At 35.1% G+C, this 25000-nt stretch overlaps 3 protein-coding genes across 3 annotated transcripts; 1 reads left to right on the top strand and 2 right to left on the bottom strand.

Annotated features, from left to right (window-relative positions):
• Positions 1–15893: 15893 nt before the first annotated feature.
• Positions 15894–16810, bottom strand: LOC129760715 (DNA-directed RNA polymerase III subunit RPC8). Its single transcript, XM_055758375.1, has 2 exons — positions 16539–16810; positions 15894–16483 (listed from the first exon to the last, which is right to left on the bottom strand). Exons 1-2 carry the CDS (start codon positions 16647–16649, stop codon positions 15902–15904), a joined length of 693 nt encoding a protein of 230 aa, XP_055614350.1. The 5' UTR covers positions 16650–16810; the 3' UTR covers positions 15894–15901.
• A 282-nt stretch (positions 16811–17092) lies between these two features.
• LOC129760716 (serine/threonine-protein kinase RIO1) lies at positions 17093–19717 on the top strand. Its single transcript, XM_055758376.1, has 3 exons — positions 17093–18115; positions 18181–18793; positions 19378–19717. The coding sequence occupies exons 1-3, from the start codon at positions 17264–17266 to the stop codon at positions 19611–19613; spliced, it is 1701 nt and encodes a 566-aa protein (XP_055614351.1). The 5' UTR covers positions 17093–17263; the 3' UTR covers positions 19614–19717.
• Positions 19644–24996, bottom strand: LOC129760714 (ATP-binding cassette subfamily G member 4; the record flags this gene model as incomplete). Its single annotated transcript, XM_055758374.1, has 5 exons — positions 19644–20289; positions 20357–20613; positions 20703–20819; positions 20885–21295; positions 24522–24996. Coding segments are annotated over 5 exons (1602 nt in total), but the record flags the coding sequence as incomplete, so codon positions are not given.
• Between the last annotated feature and the right edge of the window lie 4 nt (positions 24997–25000).

Here is a 25000-nt window from a genome sequence, read left to right as displayed (position 1 = left end):
AGCCGAAGCAAAGCATACATCAAAGTTATACCTGAAGCAAGTAAATATAGGCTAATCTGAGCCTATTTTCATTCGATGAGAAAGTGTTTATGATAATTGATATCCCAAAAAGAAGAAAGACACTCGTCAACAACAGAGAACATTTCAGGATCAAAGTTAACCCTCGACTCGTTTCTAGATGCCACAACCTATTTATTTGTAATAATCTCTTCTCAATAAGATACCCCCCTTCTGGGAACTGCCGTGAAAACGTTATCAGCCCGAAGAGTTGTACAGATGCTGCACAACTTTTCGACAGCAGTTGAGCTAATGTTCCTCATTTTCTCGTTCCTCCTCAACGATAGGAAGGATTTGGGTGGATAATTGCACAGCAGCTATATTTAAGAAGGATTCAACAGAAAACAGACTATTCCAAGTGTGGGAAGCTGAAGCGTTTGGCTAATTAGCAACTTCTTATAATGTGTATAATTACGGAGCAACACAAAACGTAACTCAAGAAAGTGGTCTCTCAACTACTTTCTCGATTAGCAAGCAACACGTGTTTTTCAATTACATAGTATCTGCTGAAAGAGTGCAATACAAGAGTTTGATTATTTTAATCTTTTAATCCGGAACGAAATTGTTAAATATTTTGTGACAGAAGGTAAAATGAATGTAACTCTGAAAATATTGAGCTTTCATAAGTTTTGAGATGATGAAACTACAACAATTTTGGGTGGCTCAAAATTGCATTGTGTCTGTGATTCTAGGGGCTCCATTTTCAAATGATAGCTTAGAATGTAAGAAAAAAAACTTTCATATGGTAGCAACTTAGAAAATATATTTTATTTAAAAGATTTCACTGGTTCGATTTTTGAAAAAAAACTAATTTTCGACTTTTTTCCTCAACACTCTCAGTTTTTTTTCTTCATAATGTATATAAATAGTTTTGAACTTAATTTTTTTTTTGTGGTTTTCTGCCGCTCTAAGCAAAATGGTCCCATATGAAAAAAAACCTGCAAACGAGAAAAATGCGATTGAAATTTCAGTTTATTTCCAATTTTTCTCTCAAACTAAAAATTCATCGACAGTTTTTTTTGTAATGAACAGGTCATGATAATCATTTTACAATCCAGCTAAAAAGTTAAAAGTCACATGGGACAGTTTTGCTTGGAACAGCAGTTTTAGACTCCTAATTTTTAAATCTGATTTTTAAAGAAAGTAGTTATACAGGCATAACTAGTTGTTTCAAAGTTATTCATGTTTTACTGAGTGAAAAAGTCACTATTTTCAATTTTTTTTGCTAAAAATGTGATTTTATATGGATCAGGGCCATAGGAAGAACCCGTTCAAGGAAGGGTATGTTTTGCGATGTTTTTTTTTCATACCATTCATTTCTTATATCTTTCATCAGCTGAAGAAAAACTATTTATGGTATGAAAAATTCCTAAAAATTATCAATAGAGTTCAAAATAATAAAAACAGAGTTTTAGAAAATGACCTACTAAATATACTGGGTCATTCCATGTCAAGTGTGCACAACGAGAAAAAAAATCTTATCGAAAATTCGCCAAACTTGGCCGATAGACTTTCTGAGGCCTACAAAACAAATCCTCAATTTTTGAGAATGATCCGCCCACCTCTCGTTCCAGGACCCTCCCTTCTTTTTTACAAGATTTTGAAAAATTCATCATTTTTAAAATACAACATCTCTGGACTGAAACATCGTACCAAAATGACAAAATATGCGTTTTGTAGATTTTATTAAAATCTATCGATTGAGGTTATTCATTACTCGAAAAAGTGACGTTTTAAACGTCAAAACACAGCTCTAAAAACAAAACGTTAATTTTCTCAAGGAAAGTATATTTTTTTCTTGAATTTTATGATTTCATTGTTTTCTTGAGAAAATTTTACGTAAGAACCAACTAAAATCCCAATATAATATTTCTCGTTTTCGAGATATGAAAGATTTAAGTTGGATTGTCTCACAATTATTTATTCGCAGCACTCAGATTTCACTAAACTGCATAATTCATCCAAATTTTTAGCCACATCTTCCTTGCTCGAACAGATTTTTTGTTTTCATGATTTGTTTTAAATTAAAAAAAATTCAATTAACATTTTGAACGAAAGAAAAAAAATCATTTTATTGAATATTATAATTCCAAAATTAACTATATTTTTCTTTATATTTTTTCGTTCCAACACTGCAAGTTAAATCATCTTAAAATTGTATTTTAATTTTGCATACATTTTATATTTGAAATTTCGTTAAGCTTGAACATACTTTCATTCCAATTTTTCCAATATCTAAAGAGATTGCGGCATTAAACGAACGAAATCTTCTTCATGGTGTAACAGGTTTTTCATGTTGAAACGGTAGTTGTATTGAGAAACTGCTCTATCATTGAAAAGCATTGAATTGAAAATTGAGCATTTTCTCCAATCCATTGAAATTGTTTTTGAGAAATCACGATGATGATGATCACGAAGTTTATTGCAACTACTTTTGAATCATCGGAGTACTACATCTCAAATGAGTGTAGCGTTGCCTGGTTGTCGTTGTAGTTATTTATCCACTGAACATCGCTCATGAAGTTCTTTTCCAATTGAACACGTTGCTATTGCTCAGAAAGCTCAAGACTGTTCCCGACTATTTAGAAGCTTAGCAATGTAAGTCACATGAACAACTCCGTACTAGTTTAGCTACAGGAAGCAACTGGATATTTCAACCGCAATCTTCGATTTGAGAAGTTGTATTCAAAACTACTTGCATGTTACAGCAAGCGAGTGCGTAGCAAGCAAATGCGGCCAAAATTCGTTCACAATGGTCAGTGAATCACTTTAAAAAAAAAATCGCTATTGTTTAGTGCTCCACTCGGTATCAACAAAAAAATCTGCTGTGCTTAAGTTGTATAAATGAAGGCGATATACAATGAAGAAATGCTGTTGTTATAAATATCAGTATCGTCATAATTTATTTAGGGATGAATAACACGAGAGTCTCAAAATCCCAGAAATACAAAAACAAATAAAGTCATAATTTATGAAAGTTAAGTAATCAACATATTTACGAGCAGATTCTCGAGATTTAAACATTATCTGTGAATAATTGATTTAAGATTTTAATCGCCGTAATCAATTATATAACATTATTTTAATGACATTCCTCACATTGATTCATCCGCACCATCCGCTGAGTAAGCACTAACTTAATGATTGAATACAGAATTATAATGTATAAAATTGTTACCCAACAGCAAAACGAATTCAAACACAAAAGTGTTATTTTAATTTTTTTTAAGCATCTTTTTTTACAAATGTTTGTTGCTTATTAAAATTAACAGTTTCAACATGAAAAACCTGTTACACCATGAAGAAGATTTCGTTCGTTTCATGCCGCAATCTCTTTAGATATTGGAAAAATTGGAATGAAAGTATGTTCAAGCTTACCGAAATTTCAAATATAAAATGTATGCAACATTAAAAGACAATTTTAAGATGATTTAAATTGCAGTGTTGGAACGAAAAAATATAGAGAAAAATATAGTTATTTTTGGAATTATAATATTTCATAAAACGATTTTTTTTTCTTTCGTTAAAATCATTCAAAACAATCATGAAAATAAAAAATCTGTTCGAGCAAGGAAGATGTGGCTAAAAATTTGGATGAATTATGCAGTTTAGTGAAATCTGAGTGCTGCGAATAAATAATTGTGAGACAATCCAACTTAAATCTTTCATATCTCGAAAACGAGAAATATTATATTGGGATTTTAGTTGGTTCTTACGTAAAATTTTCTCAAGAAAACAATGAAATCATAAAATTCAAGAAAAAAATATACTTTCCTTGAGAAAATTAACGTTTTGTTTTTAGAGCTGTGTTTTGACGTTTAAAACGTCACTTTTTCGAGTAATGAATAACCTCAATCGATAGATTTTAATAAAATCTACAAAACGCATATTTTGTCATTTTGCTACGATGTTTCAGTCCAGAGATGTTGTATTTTAAAAATGATGAATTTTTCAAAATCTTGTAAAAAAGAAGGGAGGGTCCTGGAACGAGAGGTGGGCGGATCATTCTCAAAAATTGAGGATTTGTTTTGTAGGCCTCAGAAAGTCTATCGGCCAAGTTTGGCGAATTTTCGATAAGATTTTTTTTCTCGCTGTGCACACTTGACATGGAATGACCCACTGATAAACAAATTTGATACACAATTAAAGCTAGTATTATATTCGTTCTTTTGTGTAAATATCAGTTATGTTGAAATAATTTCTATTTCTAAACTAAACAGGAAAGAAGTTTCTATCAATTAACATCATTCTTTGTGATAAATTTGGATTTTGTGAAAGTAAAAACCAATAAAACATTGATTACGATGTTTTCCATACAAACTTCCGTCCAAAAAAGAATGAAATAGCTTGTTAATAATGAACCTCATTTTCAAACCGGCACAATTTTTGATCGCGATAATCGATTTTGACGAAACATGGCCAGGTACTAGATCAAACATTTTTACATCTTTGCACAAAATTTCAAGATTTTTCAATGAATATTACTAAAGATACAGCGAATTAAATGAAGCAATTCCAAATTTCTCTTTTTACGGGAAAAGCTGTATCTTTGTTTCCAGTCATTGTTAAGACTTCAAATTTTGCAGCGCGTCAGTTGGATAGTTGAACTTAATTGTGTGGAAACTTCATGAAAAAATATCAACCGAGAGAGACAAGACAGCTTGTCAAAGTTGGAAGGGAGTGCGCAGCTTCACGCGATTTCAATCTTTTTTTAACGCAACTATATATATGTGAAAATGTTTTTGTTAAATTGATTACTTGAAAAAAAAAAGGAACCTAAAAATAGAGGTTAATGTTCGTTTTCGTTTTTTTTACAAAATTATTTACGATTTTAAATCAAAGCATTGAAAATATTAGAAAAAGCACATAGATACTTCAGAAATATTTTCTACGAAATAAAATGGAATATATAAAAATGTTGATGAAATCGAAAATCAAGACAAAATTTGAGAAAAAGAATTTTCAGATCTGAGAGCAACTAATTTTCTCATTTATTTTCAAATTCAACTCGCAATTAAAATCCTTTATCTTAAAATTTTTCATTATGTTTGTGTAATTGGTAATTAAATACTTTGTACTAGAGATGAACCGAATAGATATTCTGCCGAGATTTTAATAAAAATACAAAAGCGATTATTTCCTCCTATTTTTCCTCCTATTTCTTCCATATTAATGCCCCTCGTGTTTTTGAATCGATTATTTTGAACCAGATTTACCAGATATTACCAGATGATTTTTCAAACCACTGGTTTTCAAACTTTTTTCCTTCACCGCCCCCTTTCGCTAATTTTTTTAGCTCAATGCCCCCTGAGCAAATGTTTGAAAAATCTTTAGAAAGAATGCTCACTCGCATCGTCGCGAAACCATAAACAATTTTAACAATTTAAATTTTATGTTAGAATAATTTGGAACGTTGAATGTAGCACATTTAAAAATTGTTATAACTGATTTGAGAAGACCGAAAGGCCAACGCATAACCATCAATTGTAGCAAATTGTAGCACTACCTATCAGACAGAAAAACACTATCTCTTCATTTAAGTCAGCTTTCTCTTTAGAATAATTTGTTAGAGAGTAATAGAATAGTAAAGACTACAACTAATTAACTCACTTGTTACTATCGAATTGTATTTCCTTGACCCTAACTATGATTTTATATCGATGGGCTGACGTTAAATCAATAAAGCACAATTACAATTACAATTACCAAAAAAAACTCAAAATAAATGCAAAATAAAATTTCTTCAAACACCTAGACTGGAATTGAAAAATTTATTTTTTTCAGTACAAATACCTAAACTTGAAAACAAAGAGAAAATTTAATAACATCTGCTAAACTTCGATAAGTTAATAAAACTTGCCTTCTATTAATCACAAAATTCTTTCAAATGCATAAAAAGTGTTATTTCTTAATGAAATAAATTTCAAACTTTAATTTATGCCAATTTTAGACTACATTTGAAAACTGTTTCTTTCATGGGTCTATAAATTTTACATAGGTCCTAACAACTAAATTCCGACAATTTAGACAAAATCGAATAACTTTTGATATTTAGTCATAAAAAATTACCTAATCTTATTTCTCTACGATTGAATTAGAGAATAGCTAATCAGAACTAAAAATAAAAGATCCTTTGACTTGTTAGCATTCTCCTTTTGCCTTTTATCACAGATTCTAATCGAAGGATTTTTTTTTGTCATTTTTTAAACAATACATTTTAAAGATTTTCAGGCATTGTATAAACCTTAAAATTTATCAAATTCATATGACCCGGAACACATTGTCATCCAAAATTTATGCTTTTTAGTGCAACCCAAAATAAACTGACAAAACCAGATCAATATACAGATCGTATATCGCCAACAACTGTGAGTTTAAAGATATTTGTCCTCAACCTGGCTATTATTTGGTTTCAGAGTTCTTCAAAGTCGTTTCATTGTTGGGCATTAAAAGTACTCGTTATCATTTCGATAATAAGTTGTTCCGTAAAAAAATGTGAATTTAAAAATGACTCAAGGGGGCGGTATGGACCGCTTTGAAAACCACTGTTTTAAAGGATCTTTTTCAAGTAGGGGTCTCTATGATTTTCAAAATGTCACCAATAACTGAAAGGAAATCAGATGACTTGTTGCTTCTAAGGCGTTTATTACCAGAGAGATTACGCTCCTGTGAGATATGGGACAAAACATGTGGAAACAGGAGCCCAGGAAATCCAAAATTCTTATTTGAATTAGATGAAAGTCGAATTTGAGCAACATATCCTCCAAATAGTTGATAAAAAGAACGATTATCTTTAATCTTAGGGGCCGTTCACTAATTACGTAAGCACAATTTTGGAAATTTTCAACCTCCTCCTCTTACGTATTTTATTATTTACGAATTTGCACGTTTTATTTTTCTTCTAAAATTGCTTGAAAATATTAAAAATGTGACACCCATGCTTAAAAGCAAAGCACTTTTAAAGTAAAACTTAATAACTGAATTTGAAATGCATAATCTGTACAAAACAACAGATGAAATGTCTGAAACGAAAACATTGTTAGGGGTAAAAATAATCTTCAATAAATTTCCACAATCGAATAAACGATATCTAAATTCCGATTAAAAAAATGAGTGAAAAATCCGGTTAGCACAAGGTACCATAACAAAATTTTAAGTTTTGAACCTGAAATTCATGAAAATCTAAGAAAAAATCATTCTATATTACTAGAATTTATGCAAAAATGTTTAACGAAAATTAGGCTGTAAACTAATCTAAAAGCTCAAACTCATTTCAGCGGTAAGCGATAAAGTTTTAGATTTTTCTTTGTAAATCGTTTGTAAAATTTTAAGTTGGTAGTATCTATCACTAAAAAAACTGTCTAGAAATTCATTATCTAAACCACCTCATATTGATTTTAAAAGATTCTTTTCTTGATGAAGTCATTTTCGAAATAATGGACTCAAATCGTGGTGTCACAACGCGTAACTGTCCTTTTTGTTTCTATAACTTTCCAAATTAAAAAGATTGTTATAATGAAAAGCGAAAAGCGACATTTTTTTTAAATAATATGATTTAGTGTTTTTGATGACATGTTGGTTTGAAATGATTCTCCATGAATATTATAGAACCAGCAATTTTATTTTGTTAATTGTTTAGTGTACGGTCTTAAGGGACTGCATGCATACCATACTTTCTACAACACGGTCGAGCAATTCAGGTCGACTTTAAGAAAAATTTGTGAGGAAAGAGCAAATCTGAAAAAAATCTAAGCCAAAAACGTACAAAAGGAAAGTGAAAGAAACTAGAAATTTAAAGTTTTCATTGAATCAACAAATTTCATGTTAATTTTGAATTTTTTTCAATTTGAACTCAAAATCTAAAAATTTTTAAGGAGGAATTGCAGTTTTTTATTTGATTTAGCAAATAATAATAAGGTAATTAATAAACCTGGGCAAAGTCTGTCAATTTTGAGTCCAAATGAGCCTTAATATATTTTTTGGCTTAAGACTCACAATATTAGCAAAAAAAAATGTATAAGAGGCATTGCCGTAGGAATGCCTCTTAGACATCAGAAAACTTCAAATTTATAATCAACATTGTCGGATAGCTATAATGATTTAACAAACAATATCCAAATTTTGCACTCAGATCAAAACCCTGAAAACTACTCTAAAGTTCTAACTTCTGAAAAAATTTTCAAAATTTTCTAACTAGTTTAAAATTAAGTAGAGTAGAAATTCAAATTACGATAGTATGTATGTAAAAAAAAAATCATAGGAGTCTGTTTTTTTTTTTCGTACGCTAAAAGGGCAACCATGGTCTGCAAAATTAAATCTCTCCGATATCAAAATGGATTTCAAAACTTGCTTCAAGGCCAGACCCCGAATATATAACACTAGGATTGACATCGAAAAAAACCCCAATCTACTTCCCGGAGAACCCTGAAAGCAGCTCGGACCGCTGTCCAGGAATTTCAAAGGAGTTTTACTTAATACTGAGTTTAGTTGTTAAAATTTAATTGATCACATGAATCAAATGTCTGAAGCTCAATAATGAGTCTCTTATGTAAATTGTTAATTTTTGTAGGAGACTCTTCAATGAGATTTAGAAATCTGATCAGTCAGTTCCACAATTCAGTATGAATATTCAGATATAGCTTTTTGAAATCCTTAATGCAGAAACCAATTATTTACATAAAAAATTCACATTAAGGATCCTGATTATGTTTTGAAATTGAAAATTCATAACAGCCCTCATACTTAATTTTTATATTTTTGGTTGAAATAAAATTCAAAGAAAGTTATATAAAATTTAAAATTGTATTGAAAATCTATCACAAGCTTACAAAATTGATTTGGATTTAGTTTGAAGATACAAATTGAAAATTTAACTTACGGAGCCCTTAGGTGAAAACTTTTGATTCAAAATTTGTTTCAGACAACTTTTTTTTTGCTAACTTGCTAAAATGCACTTATGTGAATTCCTTTCAAAATTAAATATCAAAAGCAAGAAATAGCAAGAGTTGAGGAAACTTTGTGTTCAAATCACACCTTGAAACTTGTGCTTTTATATTATAAAATTCGAAATATATACTTTATCAAATAATTTATTGTTTGTAATTTATAAAAAAACAACAATCTGTATGCAAACCCTTTAAAAAGGTTTGAAATAATCATTTTTCGAAGATATAGTTTACCAATTCTTCCTACGGCCCTGATGAGAGGTACAATTTTAATTTTTTAAGACCTGAATTTTTTTTAAAAAAAACGTATTTTTCTGAGTTGTCTCCATGAAAAAGTTCGTTTTTCAAACCTCTCAGCTATCAAATGAAGGTTGAGCCCCCAGAATCACAGACATAATACAATTAAGGGACACCCTACTTCAACATTTTCGTTAATTATTCTTAATTTTGATTCCAGTTTTGGATTCTCATTCCCAATTCATATTTGGTCAAGTTGTACTCACTCTCAAATATATAATTTTTTATATTGGACATCTGATTTTGACATCCTCTTTTGAAAAAAAAAAATGCATTGAAAAATATAATTTTGCATTGAAGGTTCAAAATGAAACATTCATAATGTAGATTTTTGTGAATCTAATTTCCTATTAAAAATTCCGTTTCTGATTGATCCAATTTGTGTAAAGTCTTTTAAACTCATTGTAAGTATGGGCAAAAGTGTTGGTTGTGTCATTTAAAATCCTTAACGGATTGTCGTTGAAAAAAAACCATTTCGGTTGTTTTGAGAAAAATAAACAAAAAAATTGATGTCAAAAACAAAGGCGCTAAAGGCTGTGTAGATAATGAACATTTAAAAAACACGATTAAAGTCGAAATTGACGATTGATTTTCCGGGTCGATGTTGCCAGATGTGTTTGACATAACTGTTCATATTAAATACCTGTAATTTTCCATGTCACTGGACAAAGCTGGAACTGGGCACACTTACTGGAAAAACTCTCGACCAATTGTTGTTGTAACTAAGTTTAGGACAAGTCTGATGCCTCTGAAAAAAATAACCCTGATAACATTTGATTTAAGAGTGATGCGTAATTTGTGCGAAAAATGCGTGAGCTAATAGTTATAAATGAAAATTTTGAAATGTGCAATAAAACATTGCGAAAACTATATTGTTTTACTAAGCGCAACTCTCAAATAGTTTAACGCAGGCTGAATAAAGAATTTATTAAGATAATGCAAGCTGTAACGTTTAGCACTACACTAAAATGCAAGTATAAGACCTGTTAAGATAAAAAAAAAACAAAACAAAACAAAATATTGTAAAATGTTGGTCGAAACAAAATTCATACTGATAAACATTTAACCTGTACATATATTTTAATGGTAAGCGTATATAAACCAAGTTGTTGATCGTATTATAGAGTCCAAATTAAACCCGAAACCAAAACAAAAAAAAATCACCTGTAGCGCTACATTCAAAAAACAGTCTTAAATTTTGTTTTCTTTCCAAGTGATTTAGTCCCGTAAAAAAAAGAAAAAACCAACAAATTATAATAACAAACTCATTATTCACTGAATACTATAGCTATTAATATTTTCGAGGAAATAAAATCTTTGACGAACACTTTCCACTGCAATTAACCAAAGTCACGTTTCATATAGCAGGTGCGCGCCTAAATCGCCTATAGATCTGACTGATTTTGGAGATCCTTACTACATACCGACATCTTATGAGATAGTGTGGTGTCATCTTCACGTGCCGCTATTTGCCAACCTAGAAAAGAAAACCGATTCAGAACCTAGAATCTAACTTTCCCAAGTAACAATTATAGTTCTATAAGAATCTGGAAGAACACTTCAAAGCTTTGTTATAAAACAACGTCTAGTTATATAAACCCCATTAAAACACCATTATAACACCTATAAGAGTAAAAAGGCCCACCTACAGGAGGTTCTGAAGAGCAAATTACAAGTAGCTTATACAACCAGAAGGACCTGACAGATCTTTGCCGAGGGGTGATTCAAGATAATAAATTCTTTGACAAAAAAAAAACGACTATATATAGTTTTTTTCGTTGGGGTTTTGAAATTGCATTTGTCATGAAAATAAATATATTCTGACACAACAATAATATCGCTGTTTCCGATTACGAATATAAATAATTAATAGTGACTTAATTAACCAACTTGAACGATTTTTTTCACATTATCCAAGGAAAAGTTGATGCGCTTTTAAATTTATCGGTTTATTTTCGGAAAAAGAGGTAAATAAAAAGCGCCCCAGTAAAACTCTACGAAATAAAAAAGTTGAATCAAAGAAATATGAATTTGAACTTTATGCTTCTTAATATGGATGTCCACATGTTATCATATTAGCCAATTCCAATGCAATATTTTTATGAAAATAACATTCCTTTATTTAATTGATGCAGAGCAACTCTTTATATTACTCAAATCCAACAAAATATGTTAAAAAGATTTTGTCAGAAAATGGCGATTGTTTCAAAATAGCTCGAGAAACCATCTAAGAAGAAGTTGTCGTTGTAACATTCAAATAATCAAAACTCACTTTATATGCAAATCACATTTATTTTAACTGGCGTTTTAGATTAACAGAATACAAATCCCGTAGCTTTTCGTCGTTTTTTTTCCTTTAAACTTGAACAACACCAATCATGCAATGGGCATTTGGAAATCCGATCTCCCGGTTGTCTGTATAAGATCCATTGTGTTGCTCGGATATTTTTTGAAACTATGAGAATCATGTCAGTTTCCGGCACACTTTCGCTGAAGAGCTGTTCCAAGGAATAAACACACTTCCTCCAAGATTCATTGGTACAGCGCATATCCTGGGAGTTGTTTTCGAGCTTCTGCTCAAAGAAGCGAACTGAAGGTTCTTCCAGGCTCATCTATAAATTTTAAGAAGAGAATAAATAAGTTAAACATTTTATTTTTCTTAATCGAATCTCAATCAAAAAAATCACCTTTTGCTATTGAAAGTAGAGGAACATCCAGTAGTGTGTTTACTTGAGAAAATTCAGATATTATTTTTTCTTTTTTCGAGTTGTTTTTTTTTTGTTTTTTTGACAGTTTTTGACATTTCTGTGGTTTTATTCAGAGCATTTCTGACTTATTCAAGAGTACTAATCCTGGAGACTTGAAAATTGCTTTAAAGCGGTCTTTAAAACTCATATATAAAAGGGGGATAAAATTAATCTTGGAAAATGGCAGGGTTTTATCAAAAGGTTGTGTAGTTGCTTTGTAGCTATCTTACAGATAATTTATATAACGGTCTTGTAAAAAATCGCTTCAGAACCATCAATTCTTGTTCAATTCTTCTAAAAAACCTTCCCTTTTTCTTTTAAAACCCTCAAGCATTCAAAATGTTGCTTGGGTTTAGAACTACCAATAATAATCCTAGGAAGCTTAACCCATAGGCTGAACCCAAACCACCCCTCGTAAGAAAGGAAAATTATACCTATACCTACTAAAAAAATTGCAAGCGCACCAAACATGTTTCCTCCTCTGATGAGTCCCCCGAGTCAAAGCATCTTTTACATGAATAAAGAATCTGTATTAAAAAAAATGACTGACGTTTGTGATTGTAATAGTAATGTGAAAATTTCCCTTGAAGTTAAAGAATAAGGTGAGTATGTCTCAATTTCGCAGGGTATGAAAGAACTTGCTCTCTGGAGCCACCAGTTGCGTCTAAAGGCTCATACGTAAGATGGTTCAAAGGAAGTTTGAATAGCATTTTGAAAACCAGATGTTAAAGTCGTCAATACTGAGGATGATAGACTTTTTTTTAAGAAAGGGTATCCTATGTTATAACGACTTTCTGTTACTGTTTTCGTTTTCTTTACTAACTCAGGGGTAAACTTTTTTCTAATAAACAAACAAAATCGGCACACGGGACGATGCAAATATACGGTTGCTGTACTCACCTTCAAGCTTATCCCCAACACTGCCAACTTCTACGGATTGCAACCGCCTGGTGGACTTCTGCTGAATCAATAAACGAATACAACGACAGAAGTTAGGGCAAAACTCGTTGGTAACTATGTTGCCTCTGCTAATTTTGGCGATTTGCAGCTCGAAATGACGCTCAGAGGGCACTGCGATCAAAATGATGATGTTACGAATTCAAGTGTCAAAACACGTAGTATTTTTGGAAAACATTGAAGGAAATTTAAAAGTTTCGGTGCTAATTGTGTTATTATCATGAAGAGGCTCAGGAATATGGTAAGAAAAAGTGGATAACGTAATCATTCTTATTTTTCAAGTCCGTCCATGATTCAATTTCAGTTAAATTTTGTTCTCCGGAAAAAAAATCAACCAGAAACAAACAAACAGAGCTTATCCAGTTCCTTTTTTAACGAATTGAAAATCGATCCATGAGAGAATGGAGAAGTTGAAAATATAATGCCGAACCGAAACCAAATTCACTTGCCATAGAACATCCCCATCCCTCGTAACGTCTTGTAGAGGAACCCAAGATCGAGAACTTCGTTTCAATAACGTTTTCGTAAACACTTGAACTCGGAAAAACTAGGAAAATACACAAGAAATTTATCAGATCTATTGATCTTTCAATCCAGAGCTGGACATTATCAAACTCATACAACAATTAGTGGAACAGAAGAGCTCCGGTACGATATGAGCCTCATCAGATTCATGAAACGAGAAACCTTCCTGGGGTGGTGAAAGGCAGTATTGAAAATACATATAGATATTCTGGAGAAATTCTAATGTGAACAAATGTGACTAGAAGCAATTTACTTAAGGGGGGGGGTAGGGTCTAACACTTTCAAAAAATCGATTTTTTTATTTTTTTATTTTCTTATTGTAAAACATTTCAAGAATGTTGTGTCAAATTTTCAAGTCAATTGAAGCAAAACTGTAGAAATTATAGGCCTTTATCTCCTCCAATCTAATACTGCAAGAAAGCAATAGCAGAAACTTCAAACGCGTTTTTCTCGAAAGCACATTTTTAAAGTCCGTGGACATCGTCATTTGAAAACTACTTATCCGATTCTTTTCAAATTTGGAACATGTTTTCTACATATAAAATACCAGACCCCAACGTTTTTCTTTTTTTATTTTTTTACTTTGGGGAGATTTTACTGATAAAAAATGGCGGATTTTTTTGTGAAAAATCGTAGTTTTTACTTCAAACAGCCACAAAAATTTCATAAAATTTTTTTTAAGTAAAATAAAAACGTTGGGGTCCAGAAAAACATCTATTAAAAATATTTTGCTCTGATTTTTTGATTTCAGATGATTCTGTGCTGAGATACAGTGTCCACCGCAAATCCTGTTTTCTAAAAGGCATCCTCGAAAATGCTCCGCCACCGGCTCATTTTTCAATATTTTTCTACGAAAAAATTACTAAAATTCTAAATTTAATGTTCTTTTAACAATGCTTTATATAATGCAAAAAATTTGAATACATTTGTTTGAACCATAGCTCTAGAAAAAAATCGTGAAAATGGTGGTTATTTTTTACCCGTTAGACCCTACCCCCCCCCCCCTTAAATACAGAATTAAAATAAAGGAATTTATTCCATTTGTATCTACCAATTTATTAATAACAAAGGTTGAGAGCAAACTCAATTTGAAACACCCCTAACTGATTTTTTAGCACACGATTTCCTTCAAATTAAAGTTTTCATCTTTCCGTAGATCCGTTTATTTCAAAACCTTTTAAAATAAATAAGGAATAATTTAATAACATTTCTCTGTTTTGGCTTTGCAAGTACTAGTCAAAATTAAGGAGATACGAAATGTTATGAATCAACTGAGTTTCGCAAACTCATAATACTCACCCTTTAATAATAACTTCTTCTCGGTTCAAATGTAAAGTATGAAGAATATATTTTTTCTGAAAAATCGTTAAAAATTGTGTTTGGTTAGTCAAAAATCATTTAGATAAGTAAATTAAAGATTTTCAAACCCTATACAACTATTGTTATTGCCATTAATAATACAGTTTGTAAAACAAATAATTTTGAAAACAAATCGTATTAACTAGCGTGTTAAAAAACAGCCATCATCACCCTTTTGTTGGTTCCGAAAGTAAGAAGTAGTTGTCGCTGCATGTCAAAAAGTTTTGTTGCAAATCACCAATAGAGAACTGAAATTTCCTGCTCTTTAATTCTTCAATTAGGCTAGTCAAAAACTTTTGGAGAAAATCAAAACGCGTGGAGTTGTATCAAAATAACATACAATTTAAATTAATATTAAATTAAAACAAGTAACTTAAGTTTATGCTACAGTTGGTTGCAATCAGTACGACTGAGCGACATTAGTACGGATTAAATGCGAACTATTATTTTCATTGAAAGTTATTAATTTTGAGGAAAATTATACAATTGCATCAAATTATTTAAAGCTCAATCAGACTTTATTTAGGGGTACCTCAAAGAGCGGACAGTTCGATTTTTTAGCTCTGAAAAAATCAAAATTTTGATTTTTATTTGTATAACTTATAGGATTCAGATTCAGATTTCAGATTCAGATTGCAGATTCAGATTTCAGATTCAGATTCAGATTTCAGATTCAGATTTCAGATTTCAGATTTCAGATTCAGATTCAGATTTCAGATTCCGATTTCAGATTCAGATTGCAGGTTCAGATTTCAGATTCAGATTAGTTTTGTAACATGGTTGAATCGATGGGGAGTAGTTAAAAGATGAATTTTAAACTGGTCTCACTGCAGTGTTCAAAACCTCTTTCGTTTTCGTTTTAGTTTCGATTCTCCAGATTTTCACCGCCACAATTTTCTTATTTTCACATTTTAACAATTCAAAGAACAAAGAGAGAAAAGAAAAGTAGATTTGTGATAAATTTGTCTCGGAAAAAACATTTAAACCCTTTAATTTTATAAACGTATTTTAGTTTTATTCGTCCTCTTCCTCCATTTCTTCACCATCCTCTTCTGCTTCCTGTTCTTCTTCTCCATCTTCATCCCCTTGTGTCTGAGATGCCCACCAAGATAATAAGCCTAGCCCCGATTCGTTAATGGCCGCAATAATCCGGTACGGAGTTTTAGCATCGGCCTTTGAGGTACTGGTGCTGGCGACTTCCTGGTCCGGAGGTCCAATTGGAGAACTCTCTTCAAATACTTCTCCAGAAACCCGGAATTTAATATTTTCGCCTATGTCCATATAGAGGTCATGTTTCTTTCCGTCTTCCAGCGGATACTCCCACACCCAGGCCTGTTCTGCTTCCTCGAAACGAGACGGATGTTGCAGAGCCGATGGTGGAATAAGAATGTCATCGAAGAAGCCCAACGTGATGTGAACTCCTTCTCGACTGCAGCTACGGATCTTTCCCGTTATTTCATCGCCAACCATCGGCCGGAAAACAATATACCGGAAGTTGACCTCTGTGTGGGATGCACCGTCGCCCGGTAGGATTATTGAGTCCCCGAGTCTAACTATATCTTTCAAGGCGATGCAAAGACCCACGTTCAACAAAACCTAAAATGTTAAACAAGGATTAATATGAGTAAGATCAAATAGTTAATGGTGTTACCTTATTAGCTAGCTTCCTGTTGATTTCATCTTTGATGGCTTCCGGCAACTTTAAATTAAACAAATCGGGAGTGATACGCACGGTATCACGCAGTTCCGCTAGGACGAACATCGAGTAATGTATAACGATTAACTGATTAATGTCCAATTACTTTAACTTGCACGTATTGCATCATAAATCGCGGAAAAACTTCCACCAAAACTTTACTCAGCTCCACATTTTTATAAAACAACAAAAATATTGATGGGTGGAAAACACTGATGATCTTGATGATGATGCATCATGATGCCATCATGATGATGTAAGAGTAATAACACCGGGGAAACCTTGCAATAGCGCTTTTAACGGTTCCAACATTTTAATCAATTATGAGTACTAATTGTGTTTTTTCTGATAAAATATCATACTAATAGAACGATTCAGTAGTATGAAGTTAGCTTCTTGATGATATTTCCTTAAAATATCTAAAAATATAAGTTTTAATTTTATATTGATATATCATTAGCTTTCAGAAACCAGTCAAAGCCATTGAACAGACCTAATTCCTGGTAGTACTAGAATATACGAACGAGGAAATGTAAACAAAAAGGTTGGAAAACACGAAAAACGTTCGCGCAGCACGTCGACGACCGCGTGTAATTTATGTGATTTTAAAATTTTAATAGATTTTTGTGCTGAAATTTGAAGTTATCGTCAGTTAAAAGTTACATAATCGGTTGTGCAAAATGAGCCGATACGATGATGCAATAGAAGATGTTTCCAGCAGACTCAACATGGTTGAGCTAAAAAAACCAACGATCGGTGAAGGCGATAGTGACCTTCCAGAAGAAAAAGTTCCAGTTCACAAAGTAGAAGTTGAAATCGCCGATGCACTTTTCGGTGGTTCCAGATACGAAGCGGCCAACGGAAGCGATTGTGAGGAAGACGAGTATTTCAGCGACAGCGATGGAGAACTTTACGGGTTTGATGTGGATAATGTTCGCAAAAATCAGGTAGTAAACATGCAGCAGTCGTCTCACTCAAATCTTCAATCGGGGAGCCAGAAGGTGGCCAATTTTCAACCGGCAGATATTTTGTTCAAAAAGTTTACCAACAAAATCAATGTGGAAAAATATGAAGGACCGGCGAAGTTGCCGAATCATGCACGGAACACTCTGATCGAAACGCAACGAAAAGCTGACACTGATCGTCTTCGTAGTAAGGACAAACAGGACCGAGCAACGGCTGAACAGGTCATGGACCCGAGAACGAGGATGATTTTGTTCAAATTACTGAACAGAGATATGATCAGTGAGATTAACGGATGCATTTCCACCGGCAAGGAAGCGAACGTGTATCATGCTACTGCAAAAACCGGAATGGATTACGCTATAAAGATTTTCAAAACATCCATACTGATCTTCAAGGATCGGGATAAGTATGTAACTGGCGAGTTTCGGTTCCGTCATGGATATTGCAAGCACAATCCCCGTAAAATGGTTCGCACATGGGCCGAGAAAGAAATGCGTAATCTGGTTCGCATGAAAAAATGCAACCTACCAGTGCCGGAACCGATTTTGTTGCGTAGTCACGTATTGGTATTAGATATATTTTTAAGTTATACTTTTACGGATCCTTTTTCATAGATTTCTATCCAATTCAGGTTATGGAATTCATCGGAAAGGACGGTTGGCCAGCTCCTAAGCTGAAGGATGTGGACATCAGCGGTTCCAAAGCTCGCGAGTTGTATCGGGACGCAGTTGAAATGATGTGGACAATGTACAACAAATGTAAACTGGTGCACGCAGATTTGTCAGAGTTCAACATACTTTATCACGATGGTAAAATTGTTATCATTGACGTTAGTCAGTCGGTCGAGCACGAACATCCGCACGCATTGGAGTTCCTACGCAAGGACTGCACAAACATAACGGACTTTTTCCGCAAGAAAGAAGTATCCACGATGACGGTTAAAGAATTGTTTGATTTCATAACCGATGCTACAATCACCGAAGCCAATATGGAGGATTGTCTCGAAACAATTTCAGACAAAATTTCGAATCGTAGCTTCGACGAGTTCACCGAACAGCAAAAGTTAGAAGAGGAAGTGTTTAAGCAGATTTTCATTCCCAAAACTTTGCACGATGTGTACGACGTTGAGCGGGACATTTTCGGAAAAGGCAACAAGGAAGAGCTGGTATACAAAACGATAGCCGGATTAGATTCGAGTTTGAACGTAGCTGACACCCCACAAGTGCTGCTAGAAAACGATAGAGGTAAGTAGAACTGGCTTTATTGTCTTGTCATTTATCTTTGTGCACTATCATTTCGTCACTCAATGATCCAATATGAGATTCAAGGAAAATCTTTTCCTTTGCTACACACTAAACATTCTCACTTTTTCATTTGCCATTTGATTGTTTTCAAAGTTTTTGGATGAATAGTTGCCTAAAATTCACGGCTTATTTTAGGCCAATTTAAGCATAATCATGATCCTCCGCTGCCCTCAAAACGTGATACGGTAATTTAGCAGTATTTGATGCATATGTATGCACATTGAACTGCACAACCGGGCTAAAAAAAAGTGATTTGTGTTTCCCGAAAAAGTGGTGAAATTCAAAATTTCTTAAAAAAAGATGAGTTCTGTTTCTTTTCTCAAAGCTATAAAGTTTTACATTCGTTTTTTTTTAATAAGGCCGGAACAAATACCAAATTCTTCTCTTGCCGTCTTGTTTGATAGGAACTGATAACTTAAGTTTCTAAAGCTTATGAAAGTTCAGAGATCATTCTAAGTGAGGAAGAATCTTATTCAAATGTCAATAATGACAGCAAAAAAAAATCATGCATTTCTTTTGTCCAGTTCAAGTAAATCCCTCTTCATCCGAAGCCAGTGATGATGGAAGCTCCAGCGACGACGATGACAGCGAAAATGGTGACGATAAACCCAATTCCGGCAAAACCATCCGAGGTAAAAACGAAACGGCAGAGGAGCGCAAGGCACGCAAAAAAGCAGTGAAAGATGAAAAGGCAGAAAAACGGAAAACAAAAGTGAAGAAACACATAAAAAAACGAAAGGAAAAAATGGCTCGGAAATAATAATCCTCGTATTGAAATTATGATTGTATATTTAATATATTTTATTATACTTTCAGTTGCTGAATTTGTATCATTTTTGTATAAGTACAAAAACTATTTTGAGCACAGAAGGTTGTGTTTTGCTGTTTTATTAAAAGAGATATCACTTAACATTTCGTTAAACTGAAAAGTTGGCTCACTGGTTTGCTAAACTATTTCAACCACTGGAATGTATAAATATTGCTATTCCTATCTACCCAAGTCTAAAACTGTTAAAACTTTTCCCTACAAGAGTTATCTAAATGATGATCACATTTTAAAGTTTGTCAGTTGGTCTCAAGTTCCCATCACAAATTTATTTGTAAAATCTTCTCCGCAAGCTAAGGTAGCAAAGTAATCGGTAGAACAACGTCATCGAGATGAGAATCCCCAACTCGAACAGAAGCGTCGTGTTGTCTATTCGGACGTATCGCAGAAGGACCTTGGGATCATCAAAATGGCAGTACATTTCGCTGCATTCCAATCGTTGCCGGTTGTATCCGAACACTACTAAAACGACCGAAACCACTCCACCACGAATGAAAGATATTCTCATCAACCACTGCATGATGGTAGGAATTGAGGCTGCAAAATCGAAACCGTAGATCGCCAGTCCCAAAAAAGGTGCAATTGTCAGTGGTCCAATGGCAGATCCATTCTGTTGGGAATAGAACAAAAATAAAATTAACAATTTGAAAAAAGAGTGAAAAAAACCACAAACTCACCATCACGTTGAAGGTAGCTCCGATCATCAGTCCAAAACCCTCGGCACAGAATGAAACGATCATTCCAACCAGCGTGAATAAAGTATAACGGAACAGCTCGGCAGGTAAACCCGCTAACCAGTAGACGATGATAGTGAAGATCATGTTCAGGCCGACTTGTATCGGAAGCCGGGATAGAGTCAACGCCAGGTAGTACGGGAATAGTCCATACCACCGATTGAAGCACTCTTTCTTTACCAGCTTAACCTCGCGTGGATCTGTAGGAACAAAAACATATTCGTTATGTAATCAATAGTTCATTCTTATTTAAGGCTAATTATATCAATAAACTACGAGTAGTACTCACAGCTCAATATAGGGACCATCACTTGTGTGTAGCAGAAAAAGAAACAAAACCCTAGACAGAATTTAAGCTGGTCAAACATCCGTGACCCATCGTTGGCAGCATTCAAGAATATCAGTCCTATAACAAAATGAAAAACAAAATTTTAGCATTTTGATCGAAACAAAAAACTAGAAACTCTGTACCGAAAATTAAAGCACACAGCACATGGTGGAATAGCTGTATCCGAAGAACTATACGGTTTCGCATGATTTTGGTCCACATCAACCGGAACAGCACACAGAACTGCACGAATCCGGACACGGCATGGGGGCTGTGGAAAAAGCGGGTGATTTGCTTCATCTTCTGAACCAGGGTCGATACCCGGGGCCGCTGCTGCTCGAGAATCATGGAGGTGACGAGGGGTTTGATGACGAATTCGTCCACCGGTTCCAGAGAGCTTGGTTCCTCCTCGGCAGTATTTCCGGGCTGTTGTTGTTGGCTGTTGCTGGCGGCTGCTGGGGCCACCGCCTTCGAGCATATTGCTTTACCATGTTGGATGACCTCTGCCAGAGCGGGAATCACCTCTTGAGATTCACTATCGCATACCTCGATTACTGTGGGATGAAAAAAAGGTGTACGTAGCAATATTATATTAGGTAGAAACTTATACAAGAATGTTTAAGAAGCTTTGCTGTTCGATAAGAAAGCGCGTTGTATATATTTCTAGTCAATAAAAAAATAGATACAAATCAAATTTGAAAAAAAAAGTAAAAGTAAATTCCAGAAAAGAAATCAATCTGCAGGATTTAACAAGAGAAGAACCGTGAAAAGAGATCACGACTCTCCCGTCATAAACGATTCCTCCAGAAAAGGAGGGGTACAGACTACGAGGATGCCGACGGAGAAAGCAGTGCAGGAGGCTGGCGAATGGTTCGTAATAGAAAAGAGTACGCGAAAAAAAAAGGCCGTTATGAAGCACCCAAAAACGCGAACTGCTTTTCGAGCTAAAAAAAAAGACCCGGCTGTAGAGAGCGCCGACTTCAAAGAGCTTGTTGAAAGCACCCTAGGCGACTGTCCTAGCGCTATCGCAAGTCGCATCCATTGAATGCAAGGACCTGGATGAGTTTACCACTGAAGAGGAGCTCGAGGAAGCAACGAATCAGTAGCTATAAAACTAAGAAAGGTGTAAGGTGGAATGCAGATTGCGACGATTCGTCTCTCGCCAACAGCGGCCAACACGCTACTGGCGTAGGGAGTGTAAGAGTTGGGTGATCAGTGGGGCACTTTAGAACCGCACCCAGGATACCGAAACAAATGCAACGAAGCTGCAACGGCCGGTCACGAAGTTGAAGAAGAGTTTGCTAGAGTTTGCAAAAATCAACCGAAATGCATGCAAAGCCAGTAAAATAGGATGTAATCCAGCTAAACCTCAACCATAGCGAGGTTGCACAGCTTCTGCTGGAGCAAACGGTAGGCGAAAGGAAATGTGATTCGGGATTGCTAAAATAAACGGCATCTTTTTCTGCAGCTGCTACGCTGCACCAATATGGACGATCGGGGAGCGCAACATAATGTTGAATGAACTCACTCACGAACTGACAGGGGTGTCCCCTGTAGTAATAGGAGGACACTTCAACGCTTGGGCGGTTAACTGGGGTAATAGGTGCAACAAACCTAGGGGCCACAGTCTACTAGAGTCCTTCGCGAGACTGGAAGTTGAGCTGTGCAACACTGGATCTATCAGCACCTATCGCAAGCATGGAATACCAGACAGAACGTCAGTGATAAATATCAGCTTTGCGAGTCCATCATTAAAAACTGACATGAACTGAAGATTTGTGACGATTATACACTTAGCGATCATCAGGCGATACGTTACAGCATAGTAGACCGAAATCCGGTGGCAGTAAGGCAACTGCCAGTTCATGAGCGGAGATGGAAGACCAAAGCTTTCGATAAAGAAGTGTGCACCGAAGCTTTTAACATGCAGGAAGCATCGCAGGTCCATAATGCTGAGCAGCTGACGAAAATGATGGTAGCGGTGTGCGACATGACCATGCCCAGAAGAAATACACCGAAGTGGTGACCACGACCAGCTTACTGGTGAACCTCAGAAATTGCTGAGCTTCGTACTAGCTGCCTAACAGCCAGATGACGAGCTCAACGGGCGAGAAATGAAGCCGATAGAGAAACGAGAGGTGCCGTTTACCGAGTAGTCAGGGTGGCACTTAAGCGAGCTACTGAAACAAGCAAAGAGAACTGCTAAAGAGCGTTTTGCTAGAGCGTAGATGATAACCCATGGGGCCAAGCCTATAGAGTTGCATTGGCGAGATTCGGTGGCCCAAGGTCGCCGACCGAAAAGTGTCCGGAAAAACTGAAAGGGATCGTTGTACAACTTTTCCCGCAACATGGCCGACGCAGTGGCCACTTACCCCGTACAATGTGGTGCCCACGACAAGAAACTTGCGGTGAATAAGGCCCCTGGTCCGGACGGAATCCCAAATGCAGTGCTGAAGGTAGCGGTACAGACCATTCCGGATACCTTCAGAGTGGTGCTACGAAAGTGTCTCGACGAGGAATCTTTTCCCAATTCGTAGAAAACGGCGAAGTTGGTGTTACTACCGAAACCTGGGGCCTCCCTGGGCATCCATCATCGCACAGACCCATTTGTCTGCTGGACACCCTTGGTAAGCTACTCGAAGGAATGAAATTCAACAGACTTCAGGTATCAGAATGGGGGTAGGCTTAATAGCGGCACGTTATCCAAACATACGGGAAAATTGTGCCTACAATGCCAGCGGGGAAATTATTGTTTATTTATTTATTTAATCATCCGTAATGTAGACTAATTTGTTACATGTACATTAGACTGCCCCAAATTTGTATGGGAAATTCAAAACCTGTGAAATAAAATGCGCTGCAGACTAAAATTGATCCTAGGCCTAGTACAAGGTCTCATGCCAAATTTGGACCAGATCGAATCACAGAAAGAGGTCGCTCAACGAGCCTGAAGTTTGTATGGGATTTTGAGACATTTTGTTCGGGAGGAACATGAAAACTTAGTTTTTCATCAATAACTTTGGTTCCCCTAAAGTATAAAAAATATTTCATCCGAAGATTGCATATCGATAAGAGAAAAGATAAAAAAGTTATTAGGCTTCAAAAATGGGCTAACTTTTTTAAGGATGGTATTTACACTTTTAATGACTCGGGGCGGTCGAACATATTGACGCCTCATTAACAGTGATGAATACCATCCTTTAAAAAGTGAGCCCATTTTTGAAGCCTAATAACTTTTTTATCTTAACTCTTATCGATATGCAGTCTTCGGATGAAATATTTTTCATAATTTAGGCTTAAGAAATCGGCCGACAAGAACCAAACTTATTGATGAAAAACTGGTTTTTCATGTTTCTCCCGAACAAAATGTCTCAAAATCCAATACAAACTTCAGGCTCGTTGAGCGACCCCTTCCCGTGATCCGATCTGCCCCAAATTTGACATAAGACCTTGTACTAGGCCTAGGATCAATTTAAACCTGCAGCGCATAACATTTCACAAGCTTGAAATTTCTCATACAAATTTGAGGCAGTCAAATACACACAGAAAAAAGTTCACGCATTTTTTAGTTAACTAGTGTTAAAAGTTTCTAATGACGTTTCGGTACAGTTCTTACTTCTGTTGAAATGTGGACGAAAAGATCCACATTTCAGTTCTTCATTATCTTAGAACGCAATTGTTGAACAGAAATTTGAATTTCGATGTATTCTTGGACTGTAAAAATGATGTTATAAATGACACTTATAATTAGTTGACAATATATGTATATAGGTAACTTACGAAAATCAGCTGGATTGTAGTGTCTGGGGCAGTCTATGTGCATGTGGGCAAGGAACGGTACCACTGCCTTCGGATGGCCCTGGTACACGCAATTCCCCCGGGCGATTACGTAGATGTGATCGAACAAGGCAAAAATACTGGCCGATGGTTGATGGATCGTGCACACTACCGTGCGGCCCTGTTTGGCAAGTTCTCGGAAAAGTCTCACACAGGTAGCTGCGGTCACCTCATCCAGACCGCTCGTCGGCTCGTCTAGGAAAAAAATCGACGGATTGGCCACCATTTCCAGTGCGATCGATAGACGTTTCCGTTCTCCTCCACTGAGTTTGTCGGCCGTAACATTTCTGCGGTGGTCCAGGTTCAAGTTTGATAGCACCTCCGAGATCGTTTCGGCATAGTTGGCTTTTCCCTTGATCTTCAGCTGGCAGGCAATGTGCATCAGTTCATTCACCGTCAACAGGGGCTGGTGATGATCCTCC

Source organism: Uranotaenia lowii, unplaced genomic scaffold, assembly GCF_029784155.1.
Source record: "Uranotaenia lowii strain MFRU-FL unplaced genomic scaffold, ASM2978415v1 HiC_scaffold_739, whole genome shotgun sequence".
Taxonomy (NCBI): Eukaryota; Metazoa; Arthropoda; class Insecta; order Diptera; family Culicidae; genus Uranotaenia; species Uranotaenia lowii.
Note: the sequence above shows the minus strand (reverse complement) of the source record. Positions and strands in the feature narration are given on the sequence as shown.

What these genes read in the sequence shown, in the direction of transcription:
- LOC129760715 (XM_055758375.1), bottom strand. Translation starts at nt 16,649, where the DNA reads ATGTTCGTCCTAGCGGAACTGCGTGATACCGTGCGTATCACTCCCGAT. An exon ending in ACAGGAAGCTAGCTAATAAG is followed by an intron (nt 16,484 to 16,538) that starts GTAACACCATTA and finishes TTAACATTTTAG; the next exon opens with GTTTTGTTGAACGTGGGTCT.
- LOC129760716 (XM_055758376.1), top strand. Translation starts at nt 17,264, where the DNA reads ATGAGCCGATACGATGATGCAATAGAAGATGTTTCCAGCAGACTCAAC. An exon ending in TGTTGCGTAGTCACGTATTG is followed by an intron (nt 18,116 to 18,180) that starts GTATTAGATATA and finishes TATCCAATTCAG; the next exon opens with GTTATGGAATTCATCGGAAA. An exon ending in GCTGCTAGAAAACGATAGAG is followed by an intron (nt 18,794 to 19,377) that starts GTAAGTAGAACT and finishes TCTTTTGTCCAG; the next exon opens with TTCAAGTAAATCCCTCTTCA.